The sequence below is a fragment of the Podarcis bocagei genome (genome assembly GCF_964188305.1).
Source record: "Podarcis bocagei genome assembly, chromosome: 13".
Lineage (NCBI taxonomy): Eukaryota > Metazoa > Chordata > Lepidosauria > Squamata > Lacertidae > Podarcis > Podarcis bocagei.
The window spans coordinates 39,988,891-40,002,109 of record NC_138138.1 but is presented as its reverse complement, the minus strand read 5'-3'; the positions used below and the strand labels follow the sequence as shown (position 1 = coordinate 40,002,109).

The 13,219-nt window shown below is 45.4% G+C and overlaps 1 protein-coding gene and 1 pseudogene across 2 annotated transcripts; both read right to left on the bottom strand.

Moving 5' to 3' along the window:
* Positions 1-292: 292 nt before the first annotated feature.
* LOC308570697 (T-complex protein 1 subunit eta pseudogene) lies at positions 293-3,637 on the bottom strand (annotated as a pseudogene). Its single transcript has 2 exons — positions 3,610-3,637; positions 293-3,433 (listed from the first exon to the last, which is right to left on the bottom strand). The product of its transcript is annotated as a T-complex protein 1 subunit eta pseudogene (transcript).
* A 403-nt stretch (positions 3,638-4,040) lies between these two features.
* GDPD3 (glycerophosphodiester phosphodiesterase domain containing 3) lies at positions 4,041-12,280 on the bottom strand. The gene is made up of 10 exons (XM_081168433.1): positions 11,701-12,280; positions 11,342-11,384; positions 11,106-11,241; positions 9,843-9,888; positions 9,601-9,719; positions 8,795-8,884; positions 8,094-8,227; positions 6,232-6,291; positions 5,815-5,866; positions 4,041-4,302 (listed from the first exon to the last, which is right to left on the bottom strand). Exons 1-10 carry the CDS (start codon positions 11,840-11,842, stop codon positions 4,168-4,170), a joined length of 957 nt encoding a protein of 318 aa, XP_081024559.1. The 5' UTR covers positions 11,843-12,280; the 3' UTR covers positions 4,041-4,167.
* Between the last annotated feature and the right edge of the window lie 939 nt (positions 12,281-13,219).

The window sequence follows — 13,219 nt, the reverse complement described above, 5'->3', positions numbered from 1 at the left end:
AGAGAATTAGCTAATTAATTCTAACCATGATTGAACCAACACACATGGACATGGCATAGATGCAAGAAGAAGTAAGTCAATTAAAATAATTGACGGTGCCCAAAAATAACTTTGGAAGCAACAAGTGGGGACTCAGAGGACCAAGTGAAGAGAAAGCACAGCAAAATAACTGAGTCAGGCTTGGCAGTTCTGCTTGGCAGCAAGAGTGGTTTGCAGCAAGAGTGGTACCTAGCAAAAGAACAAAAAGTGGGCTGTGAAGCCCATCTTTTGTACACTTTTGGACTAAAAAGCTTCAAATCACATTTCATTGGTTACTGAAAATTTATATCTCAGATGTCAAAGGCCAGGGCAACGGTGTGTCTTCAGACGTACCTCTGTGGGGAGGGAACCCCACAACCTAGGAGCTGCCACAGATAATGGTCTCTCTCGAACCCCCACCCCTGAGCCCCTGAGTGTGGTGAAACTGCCAAGAGGGCTCCCTCTGCTGATCTTAACACCCAAGAGCATCTGTAGGAAAGGAGGCAGTTTTTCAGACATTTGGGGCCTAAGTCATTTAGGTATTTAAACCCACACTTCCATTTTCTCCTGTTGCTTTCCCAGGGAGCAAATGGCAGTCAGGTTTTCTGCGAATTGCTGTTTGTTCCAATTCATCGCTAAAGAGCAAGTTTTGCAGGGGAAGGAGGAAGGTCAAAGGCAAAACCACTTGGACCCGTGGTTTCTGAGCACAGGGCAAGAGGAAGTGTGGACAAGCCCTGATTTGATTGGGCTAGAAATAAACTTGGCAACCAATACAGCTGTTTAAAAACAGGGGTTGTATGTGATCTATATAGAACATCAGCCAGTAACCTTTTTGCTGTGGGCTGGCCCTGTTTGCCTGGTTCCAGGTAGCAATCAAGCCACTGTATTTTTGTACCAATTGCAGCTTCTGAACATTCTTCAAAGGCAGCCCCACACATCATGCATTCCCATAATTTGGGGTGTGAAAACCTCTCCAGTCATAGTGTGTAGGACTCCTCCTGATCATCTGTTTATAGGGCATTCATCTTTATTTGCTTGCAAGCATTTATACATCATCTTATAAGCCATTCATTCATGACACACTTGTCAGTGCATTTCCCTGTCACCTTAATAGCTACAGAAAGTGTTTATTTTAAAGTGGATTTGTTGCTTTACGGTGACAGAGCCCTTTAATCCACTTTAATTGCACACACCGAAATTCCCCGATATAGCAAAATACTGACTCTCTCGGCTCGCTGGTGTATTGGCACGAGGACATCATGCTTGTACACAAAAAGTAGTTTTAGCCTGGATAGCTGAATGCTCCCTGTGCTTCTGGTGGCAGATGTGTCAGTCGGGATGGTTTAAAAGCTCATTGCGTGAAACAAGGATGTGCGAACTTAAGTTCCTTACTCAAGCTGCTTATGTACATGTGTTGATTGGAAACCAACCTCAAACCTCCTTATTGTGTACATACCAGCAGTTCTGGGGAAGAGTTCAGTACCAGCAAATGCAAAGCAGAAGCCACAGCTAGAAACTTGTATTGTCACTTGCTGCTTGTTGGTAGTGCCAGGAATGTGCCCAGGGAGGGTGGGGACTGGTGGCAACAAGCAACACACCCACCTGGGAAAACATGTTGGCTTGCCTCTCAGCTACGCTCGGCCTCTGCTGACACCAAAAAGCACAGAGGAAAACGAAAGCTTGTCTTAAGAAAGAAAATAGCGTAAGCTCCCTGAGCTCTGCCAGACACATCTATTTATTGCCCAGAGCATCCAATTCCTGCCTTGTCTCTCACAACATCAGTAATAGGGGGAAATCTCATTCATTTCGCTAGCTTTTCCTAAATCTTTCTCCATACACAATATTGGAGAAGAGTTTGAAGTCCTGCATTAAAATAGTTACACATTCTTGCAGATGACTGAGTTCACTTGTGCTTCTTTGTGTGGCATATTATTCAGGGTTTTTGTGGAGTGGGTAGGTGGAATTCTAGTTTGTGTTTTGCCATGGGGAAGAAGTTTGGGAGAGTTGTTGAGAGTTTCCAGGAATGGTCCTGGAATAGTCTGGGAGGTACTTGGAGTTCTCCGTCTCTATAGCTCCAGCACCAGCAACAACAGAGTCATTATTGATTGCTCTCCTACCAATCATGATGGCATCATGGAGAGGATGCGCCGTCTCCTCCATGAACTGCTCCATCCTCCACGCAGGATTATCATGCAGGTCTTAGCCTTTGGGCAGTCTGTGAAGAAGTTGTACCTGTCTCCTCAAAGAGGTCACAATGCCTGAGGAAATAATCAGTCAGGGAATTTACACTGGTCTGGATAGATCCACCACAGGCCCTCATGGTCCTCTTGAGATCTTCTTCAGGCACTCGGCCAGCACAGAACATGTCCCGGTCAGCAAAGTACTGGGTAGCCACGCCACCAGTCGGAAGCTTGGAGAGGATGACTTTGGCCCCTGACTTGTGGAGCTTATCAAGCCCATCCTACAAGATGTTCCACTCGGCGTCCACGATGGCCTGGTAATCCTGCACAGTGTGGACTCTGACTTCAGCATTGTCCTTCTCCGCCTTGAGCTCCAGATTGATATTGGGGGACTCATACTTCTTGGGCTCATACTTCTCAAAGCCATCATAAGAGAAGGTCTTCTTGAAGGCAACTCCTGCCACCGGTTGGGAATCCACCAAGGGCTCCTCCCTGCACCTTCTTGATCCCAATCATTTTGATCTGCAGCAGCTCGTCCAGCATCATGATGGCATCCACCACCATCTTGGCAAAGAACTATTTCTGGTGGGAAATCGGCTTTGAGCTCAAGGCTGTGCTTGCACACTTCTTCAGCAGGCTCTGCAGCGCCTCTTGGTCGGTCTTCTTGATCTTAACGGCAATCTTCTTGATCTTATTCGCTGCCAGCTGGGTTGCAGTGTGGAAGGCAGCGATGATGATCTGGGGGTGCAGCCCTTCTTCCACATAGGGCTTGATTTGCTTTCGGAATTCAGCAGCTAGAAGTGCAACTGAAGTGGTGCCATCGCCAACCTCGGCATCCCATGATTTGGCAGTGTCCACAAGTGTCTGTGCAGCAGGGTGTACCACATCGAGAAACTTCAGGATAGTGGCCCCATCATTAGAAATGGTTTTAACCTTTAAAGCCCTATATGGCCTAGGACCCTCGTACCTAAGGGACCGCCTCTCCTGGCATGTCCCACGGAGGACCTTACGGTCTTCAAACAAAAACGTCTTGGAGGTCCCGGGCCACAGGGAGGTTAGGCTGGCCTCAACCAGAGCCAGGGTTTTTTTGGCTGCGGCTTCAATCTGGTGGAACGCTCTGTCACAAGAGACTAGGGCCCTGCGGGACTTGACATCTTTCCGCAGGGCCTGCAAGACAGAGCTGTTCCACCAGGCCTTTGACCAAGGCACAGCCTGACCCCCCTCCTTTGGCAATTCTCACAGAACTCTAGCCCAATGGTTGCCGTTAATCTGATTTGAACTGATTTTAGAATGAAATGATTTTAGAATGTTGTATTATTTTACTTTTGTTAGCCGCTCTGAGCCTGGCTTCAGCTGGGGAGGGCGGGATATAAATAAAATATTATTATTATTATTATCATCATCGCTTTGCCTCTGTCATCATCAATGAGCTTGTCCATGCCCCGAGGGCCGAGAGGTCTGGCTGGCCTCTGCAATGACTTGGCAGGCATTGATGTTACTCACAAGCTGAGGGATCCAATGAGAAGTTTCTGTGCCTTCCTTCAGCAGGATAACAGGCATAGGCATCATCTTTGCGGCAGCCAGGTTGCTAACGGCCCCTCCCCCATTTCTTCACACACACACACACACACACACACACACACACACACACACACACACATTTCTTCTTCTTTTGGGATCTTGTTGCTATAATCAAGAAAGACTAGAAGCGCAATATACAAATTAAGGTTTTCAGGCTTCTGCAACAGGGCTGTAGCAAATAGTGTGCTTTAGCACAACTGTGGCCAGATAAAATCCTAGACACTCTGCACATACCTTGCTCATTCAATGAAAACACCACACACTACTAGTAACAGGTTTATTTGTTTCTTATTTTACCCCCACCCCCAACAAAATGTCTTTTCTTCTCTTCTGACCTCACACACCTCTCCCCCTTTTCCATTTGGGAGCTATTCTCCCACACTGAGGATCATTCACTGCAAAGGGGCGGGTGAGCGTCTAGATACTTCCGGAGGAGGGTGGGATAATCGGTCATGACTCCGGAGACTCCATAGCTAAAGGCTTCCTCAAAATACTTATCCTCATTCAAGACCCAAAGAAGAACCTATACGGAAACAAAGAAAAAAGAGATGACGGGTTTGAGAGGGGAGCCCTTAGTTGTTCTAGCTGATCACTTATTTATGCAGCTATTAATTCAGTCAACATTTTCCCTGCAAGCAGGATGTTGGTGGTGGAGGAAAAGCCACAATAACTGCTTTGCAGTCAGCAAGATGCTCTTTCTGGAAAGAAGAAGAAAACTTCCTGGTTAGGAAAAATCATAAGGATGACTTTACTGATTGGAAAACACAAGATGGTTGCACTGATGCCACAGGCATCTGAGAACCAATATAGAGCGGGTTGTGTGAGCTCTGAGGGAGGAAATTCCTGCTTGAGATTTTGTCTCGGTTATGAACTTGTTAAAGCAGCATTCCGTCGCATGCCATAAGCACCACTAAGCTTTCAAGTACACATGACACAAATCTGGCAACATGTGTCTTAAATATGCTACTGTTTCTACATCTCGGCTCCCTACCGGAAATGTGGGAGTAATGAGCTACGGTACTTTCACAAGGCTGTAGTTGCAACTACAGAGGAGGAGGAGAGCTGAATTAATCTGTTGCAGTAAAGCACAACACACACACACACACACACACAGAGAGAGAGAGAGAGAGAGAGAGACTGCATATTTGCACCATGCATGCATTTAAAAGACATGACTTCCCTAAAAGAAGGAACTGTAGTTTATCCCCATAGAGCTATTAATGTCCTAACCAACTACAGTTCCCAGGATTCTTTGGGAGGGAGTAATGTGATTTAAATAGATGGCATGCAATGCAGCCAAAGTTCGGTCTTTAAGATACCATAGCTTGCTTAGGAGGAGGATATAATCCATTAAAAAAAACCTGATTTAGGCACCCCTTGCTGCCTAGGAAAGGGACACAACCATTTATAAGCACACTCTCAAATCCTAAAACAGTGAAAGCCATGATACAGTGGTACCTCGCAAGACGAATGCCTCGGAAGACGAAAAACTCGCAAGACGAAAGATTTTTTCGTTTTTTGAGTTGCTTCGCAAGACGAATTTCCCTATGGGCTTGCTTCGCAAGACGAAAATGTCTTGCAAGTTTGTTTCCTTTTTCTTAAAACCGCTTGAAGAGGTGCAGTTGCGACTTGACCGTGCTTCGCAAGACGAAAAATTCGCAAGATGAAAAAACTCGCAGAACGAATTAATTTCGTCTTGCGAGGCACCACTGTACTTGCGGAGGTAGGTGAAAGTGCTGGGCACACCTCTCTCAGCTATCTACCACCCAGGGTTGTTGCACATATAAACATGAACTATGCAGCTCTTTTTCCTGAACACACAAGAATACGCTATTAATATGACTCTGTGCCTCTTGGGTGAAGTGCCAGCACTATATGTAAATATAGCTAATAGTGACATTAAGAAGTCAAATATCCCTCTTCCCCTTGCCACCTATTGCAAAATACTTAAATACCGGGCTAAAGCCTTCTAGCTCAGCCTTCAGCAGTTTCTGCTAAGGAGGGACTATAATTCCTGATTCCTCCAAGTTAATACCTGTATTCCTCTGTCTTCCAGATGCTTGAAAAGCTTTCTCCGCATTGTCATCCTATAAAAGAAAGGAAAATATGATGGGGTATATCGGAGCAGCTCAAGTGGTAACGTTTGGGGGAGGGAGAGAGAACAGGAGAAACTGCCCCTTTACCTTTTGTGATGCCCCCCTTAACAAAACCATGACCCACTATGACCTAAAAAAAGAAAAAGAAAAAAGAACAGCAGCTAAAAGTGGAGAGGGGGGGAAATCAGGTGGGTAGGTCACGTGGACCTCTCTATCCTGATAGTTTTGAGCATCAGTCAGTTCTCTAGATTAGAGATACAGAAGAGGGAAGCAGCAGGTGATGAAGTGGCTCAGTTTTGGTGGTGAGCAGGCTTCTTAAGAACTGAGCAGGTAAAGTATTGCTTGCTTTCACTCACTTGTGGGCAAATTTAGCCACCAGTGCTCCAAACCAGCCCTTTTTTACTGGAAAATATGTCCTGCAATTAAAGGAAAACAAAAAGGCAGCAGAGTTAACAGATCACTGAGAAGTCCTCATTTCCTGCCATTCCTCTTCTAAGCTATCAGCTCCAACACAGTTTCGTAAAACCCAAGTCACTCACTCACTCACTCACACCCACACTTTTTCTCAATGAGCACGGCATTTAAATTAACTTAACTCACTTGTTATACTTCTTATAACACATAAATATGACATGGGGAAGGCCTAAGGGTACCAGGAAAAGCCTGTCATGTCCAGCTGAACTTGAGTCTCACTCTCAGTTGCTTGGTAAACCTGTGCCTGAACTATACAACCTCAGACTGCAAGCAGGGGCACAAATGACTGAATGCTCCTCCAGTCCAAAATAAAACTTGGAATACTAAGGAAATGGCTAGGCTATAAACATTTCCCCAATATATTAAGTTTCTTTCTATTTGTTAAAAAAAGGCTAGGTTTTTATCGATAGGTTATCCATTATATACAAAATTACAAGTAAATTATAGGATACAGAAAGCAGGAGGGATCTGGACGGCCCAGCTTGCAAACCATTGTGGAAGAATTATACATCACACGTAGTTTTCACTTCCCTTTCCTTTATCCTAATGAATATAACAGTATTAACTGTGCAACCAAAAAACAGTTATAGAGGAATAAAAAATGTTTTGATAAGAGGAGAAGTCTCATGTCTATTCTAGCTTGGGCATAGTATTATTACTCAGTGAAAGAGGCAAATAGCAGTTAGGTTTCAAGAAGTACCGGTAATATTCTCTCTTTTTTGTACCTCTGGCCACCAAAAGTCGTTTGCTTAATTTGTGCGTAATTGCAGGTTCTCAGGACATATTAAGGCCATATGAAACAGATGGGACTTTGGCAAACCTCCAGTGCAGAGCAAAATCTAGCTTGGCAGAGGCAGGAATACTTTGCCGGGGTCTTTTTAAGTTTAAGAAGGGGCATGCTAGGCTTTCGTTGTTGTTGTTGTTCAGATTCTATTGTTTTATGAAGAAGCATCCCATCATGCAAGCTCAGCTGCTTAATTAAGTGCTGAGTTTTTTTAGAATCATGTCACTTCATCACACATGCGGCTCCTAACAAGCTGTTGGTACAATGTTTTTAACTGGTCCTCAGTACCTCACCCCCCGTGTGAACTCACTTGGACCTGACTTTTCTTCCAGAGGTACCTCATTCCCTGTGTTTGGTTGGACCTTACTTCCCTTCCAGAGTCAGTAATAATCATTTCCTTTCCCACTCTTTCTGGTCCCAGATTTAGAGAGAGAAGTTATGAATGTGCATGACCACCAACATCCAAAAAACCAATGGATATCAGTGCCTGCATATCAGTTACTGAGAGTCCAGTGGATAATCCGGCTCTGTCAAATAGTCTAAATCACACCAGTTGAGTCCTAACTGGATCAGACCGAAGGTCCACCTAGTCCGGCATCTTGCTTCCCAAGAGGATCAGCAAAATTCCTCTGAGGATCCCACAAGCAGGACATGAAGGCAACAGTGAGTGGTATTCAGAGATATTCTGCCTTCCAGCGGGGGCATTCCATTTCGCCATCATTCCCTCTTTTCTTGATGTTAAGGTGTGAGTGCCGGTGCATATGCGGCCGACATAGCAACACACACACAAACACACGGAAGTATCAATGGGCTTGTGGAGCCCTGAGATTTGCAGATGGACAAAAAGTCTTGGAAAAAGACTTCCAGTTGCTGATCCTTACACCAGGAAAACTGTCCCTCTGAACCTTTACAATTCTTTTCACACAGACACACACATACACCTCTCCCAGCTTCTGTCACCTGTTCATAATGGAGGGCAATGGAAACTCAAGGAAGGTTTCTTTCAGCGGCACAAACGGCAGGATCCCTATGTAGTACAGGAGAAGCATCGTGATGCCACGTTTAATGGAGAAGATGTAGGGCATCTCTGTGTTCTGGGGGACGGGTAAAGAGGAGAAAATGAGGTGAGGGTTTTGTGGTTTCTAGGCTTGATAGCCAGGAAGAAATACGGAACATGTTGTCATCACCCCCACTGATTCCTTCAGCTCATCTGGGACATATCTGTGAGTATCATACATCTGCACTGCACACTTGAACTGGTTTGGACATTTATCTTCCCCCAAGCAAGCCTATGAGTTGTAGGGTTGTCAGAATTCCCTGTGGGAGCTCCTGATACCTTGCACAGATGTACATCCCCCAAGGTCATTGACAGAGGAACCTGGCAGCTTAACAAGTTGGAACAGTGTAGGCAAAGAAGCAAACAGAGAAAGCAGGAAGCTGTCTCCTAGCCATGCCCTGATTGATTTATTATGGCATGCCTCATTTTTATTTTTATTTTTTTGCTATATGAAAGAGTCTTGTATAGTCTGAAAACCTGCATACTGTTCTACAGTCAGAAACCTGGACCAATCAAAGGCATTGCCTCATTTAACGGTGCCAGCATATCAGTTACCGAGAGCCCAATAGCTGTGAAGGTGGATGAAAAACTGTCAATAACATACAGCTGCGCAGCATTTCTTCAGTACTTTCCCTTCAAAGGCGGCCCAGATGGTGATGTGGGAGCGATTGTATTCTCGGACAAGATCTGCTACCTGTGCGCAAGAGGAAGAAGGCAGAGCAACATGGATTCAGTTAACAGGTTTTTCTCAAAAGCACTGACTTTCTGTAGTTGCCTAAGTCCTGGAAACTGAATGGAAGATCGTTGTGGGAAGGCACAGATGGTCTCTCTAGTTACCAGTCATTGGTGTGAGCTAAGTATCTGGACCAGGGCAGTCTATTCCACACAGTCCAGCCCTTCAGAGGTTTGAATTAATTTCAACTTGGTAGTTGACTACAAAGATCAGCTTCCTTACAAATGTGGCTGAGTTATATGACTGGGAGGGAAATCCCAGGGAGGGTAGTATCCATGTTAGAGCAAAAACAAAAAATGAGCCTTGCGTAGCACCTTAATTGCTAGCAATTTATTGTAGTGTGAGTTTTTGTGGACTAGAGCCCACTTCATCCAAGGATGTGTCTGAAGAAGCTTAGTGCCTAGTCCCCAGAGGTTTGTGCTACAATAAATTTATATTTGTCCTTAAGGTGCAACGAGACTCCTTTTTATGAGTGGGAGAGTGAAAATGTGGAGATAGGAGAGCAGCACTGATGTTGCCTAGGTTAGGATAACCCACTATAAGGTGTGATGAGCTGTGTGTCTGAATATTGGGTGTGGTCTGAATATTGAAAGGGGAGATTAGCAAAAATCTGGATCGTGACCTAGAATGAAGATGTTGGAAAGTAAAGAAGCGATAGTAGCTTGTTGCCCCCATACCTTTCGTATGAGTTCGTCGCTATCCTCTTTGATTTCTAGATTGACCGGTACTCCAGGGAATTTCTGGAAAACCTCCTCCAAGCGTGGAATCCGGTGGTCTTTGCCATGGGAGTAGCGTCCTGTTGGAAAGGGTGGCTTATGCAGCAGGTGGAGCATACTTTGCTGGTGCACAACCCCACCACACATGAGCTCCCCAAACACAGCACTCCTCAAACCAAAGCAGCTCTGCTCCTCCTACTCACCTGGGGAAAAGGTCACCTCCAGAGAATCCTTATAGGGTGGCAGATCCTATGGGACACAATTAGGGTAAGGACTAAGGAGCCAGGAGGACACCCAGGTTTTCTTGGGGAGATGTGGGATTGGGGGGCTTAGAACATAGCTTGGGGCAAGGACCCCTGGGGTCTTTGGGATGGGGGCAGGTCCTAGGTTTAGAGCCATTGTCCTCCAGCAAATGGCCTCTAGGCACATGATTCAGTCACCTGCAGGGGACTTGTAAAAGGGTAAAAGAGTATTGGGAAATGACCCATAATGAATTGCGGGGGGATGTTTAAAAGTACTTTCCTCAAAAAACCGGAATCTTCTCTGTTGGGGGTAATTCAGACTAAAATTCCCAGGTGTCCCAAAAGGTTATTTATGTATGCCACTACTGCAGCCTGTGTTTTGTTAGCCAAAAAAAAGGGAAAGCGAGCGAGGTCCCAACCAAAGAAGAATGACAACTTAAGTTGACAGAATATGCTCAGCTTGCAAACTTAACTTATAGAGTAAGAGAACAAGAAGATTGGAAAACATTTATTGAATATATGGGAAATAACTGTGTACAGCTGAAAGCGCTGGCAGCATTAAGATAACTTCAATAAGTTTTAATGGATGTAATAATGAAATACTGAATGGTTTAGTTTTTGTAAAATATGGTTGATGATATGTAAAATGAACCATGGGAAGAGAAGAAGGGAAGTCACTGATATCTTAAGGATGTATGAAGGAAGACTTTAAATTTACAGAAAATTTAATTAAAAAATTAAATATATATATAAATTATTCAGCCACCTTGCCAGAGGGTCTGGTCAGTGGCTGGAGGGGAGACCACCTGGGAACTCCACATTCACTACCTCATCGTCCTTCCTTCCTTCGTTTAGAATTATGTACAAACTGCTTAATCAAAGAGCTCTCTGTGGGGCACATAATAAAATTGTAGATAAACCATAGCTAAAATCCACGATATTAATAAGCAAATACACATAAAATAATTATAAAAACACAGACACGATCAGATTTTTTAGAAAAATGAATATGGGTCAGGTGAAGTTCTCTGGATGGATAGGCTTGATGAAATAAAGTTTTCGGTGGGCATCCAAAACAATATAGTATGGGCCCCTTCTAGTTCTCAAGAGGCAGGGAGTTCCAAAGACAGGTGCTGCCTTGTGTTCTACTGCAGACAGAAAGAGGGACGCAACTCTAATAAATATCACAAATAGTAATGAATAGGGGCAGGGTACGTCGCAAACCTTATAGTCCGTCTCGCTGATCTTGATGTTATGCCCTGTCTGGCGTTCCAGGTTGTCATCATGGGACACAACCACAACCCCATCTCTTGTCATGTGGCAGTCAATCTCCAAGAGGTTTGTCCTCTGGGTCAGTGCGCTGGAAGGGCGGAGAGAAAGATCAGCATGGGAGGCTGGATGGCTGTAGCAGCAACATCAGTGCAAGGCAGGATGGGGTTTAAGGGGGGGGCAACACTCACTGGCTAAAGGCTCCTAAAGTGTTCTCAATCTCTTCTCCAGCACCTGGGAAGAAAACGGAGATGTTGACAGAAGGCAGGCACTCAGCTTCCTAAGGGCCGGCATGGCATTACCCCAGTCCCCTTCCAGGGACACCAAGGGCCTGTTCTTTTTGTGATCTAGGAATGCGGCATTGCAGGTCTAGAGAACTGGAGCAGAAACAAAGACATCTGCACCTGTCAGAACGGGGAGAGTGGGAGGGCTAGCTGCTAGGAATTACGGCTTCTCTCTCTCAGCCCTGGCTTGCTGCAGCACGCCACCCCTCCCCTCCCAGACCTCTGTCAATGCCTCCCCCCCAAGCGAACATCCTTGCAGAACTCACCGCCCCGGTGGGAGACGTGCCGGCATCGAACAGGAAATCTGTGTGGCTTGTGGAGCAGATGCGGCTTCTTTCTCAGGCAGTGGGATGTCAGGGCATAGATCCCAAGGGCAGGCAGCCCAAAGAGGAGTAGATGGAATCCCATGGCAGTGGTGGAAAGAAGCTAAAAGTCCTTGGCTTGGTGGGTGAAGGCGGGAGAGAGACGTCAGGCTCAGCCGGGGCCCGCTGAAGTCTCTGGAAAGGGAATGATGCTCATGGATTAGGAGCAGAGCGGAGGGAGGAGGGAGTCCTTCAGGTCCTCTGGAAATGGAGTGAAATCAGGTGGGTTGGGATCCCTGAACTCAAGAAGATCCCAGATCAAATGCAATGTGTGACAAGTGTTGAGAGCAGGACTATCCTGGCCGGGAGTGGCTGGATAAGCAGGTTGATGTGATTTTTTGAGGCACTGGAGGAGGAAGAAGAAAAAATGAGGTGTGGAAAAGACAGAAACTTACTCCTCCTCTTTGCCTGTCAGGACCTCACTAATCTTGCACCTGTTCACCCGCTTGAATGACTGTACATATGCATATATAGCGGCACGCACACACACACATCATGCTCCTGTCCCCTCCCCTCTTAATGCCAACCTGCACATTTTAAAGACTGCCACTCCCTTGGGGCAAAGAGCAATTTTCTTGGCAGCCGAAAGTCAGGAAGGTGCTCTGGTCCTTCCTGCTTTGAGCCACTTGACCTCATTCCTTTCTCCTTTACTTCAAGAAGAGATTGCTAGAGCCCTTCCCTCCCACCATGGCAGCAGATCTCATTCCTAAAATTAAATAAATAAGGGCCTTTCTTAGATGTGGAATGAAATGCTTTTTTTTTTTTTCTTTTTACAGGTTGGCAGTCAGTTAGGAATTCCTCTCAGTGCAAAAACTAACTCCCAAAAGGGGATTTCCCTCAGGATAGCAGCAAAGAGGATTAAGGGGTTAATTTCCTCCTTCGTGTCTACACTGATCTATCAGCGCTCTCCCTCTCTCCTTCCCCCAATGCAACTTACATTTAAAAAACAACCCTGCCCTTTAAATGCAAAGACACAGGCAACATTTTATATCGGCTGCAGTTTTTGGAAAGAGACGGATCTCCCTTCCGGTCTGTATCTTGTGCCACCTTTCTGGCAGGAGAAGCCTAATAAATATTTAACTATGGTTGAGATAAGATTAATTTCGCCGCCAGCTTATTTCATGGAGAAAAGGGAGAGTGTTCAAGTTGTGAGAGAACTGATGGGCCAGGCTTTCTGGGGGGCTCAGGAATAATCTATATTTCCTTGTCCCTTTTCGCTGCCCCCCCCCTTTCAGGGTTTCTACTTTCAAGTCGTTGAACTAGTTATATTGGGGTTCAGACCTTTCCACTTAAGCTTATGTCACCTCAGGCTGCTTGAAATTAATTTCATCTTCCTCCTCTAAACAGCAGCTCAGTGTCATTCTTGGAGAAAACATTTATTTCACTCTGTTGCTGTTGTCACTGACAGTTTGCTTTATCATTG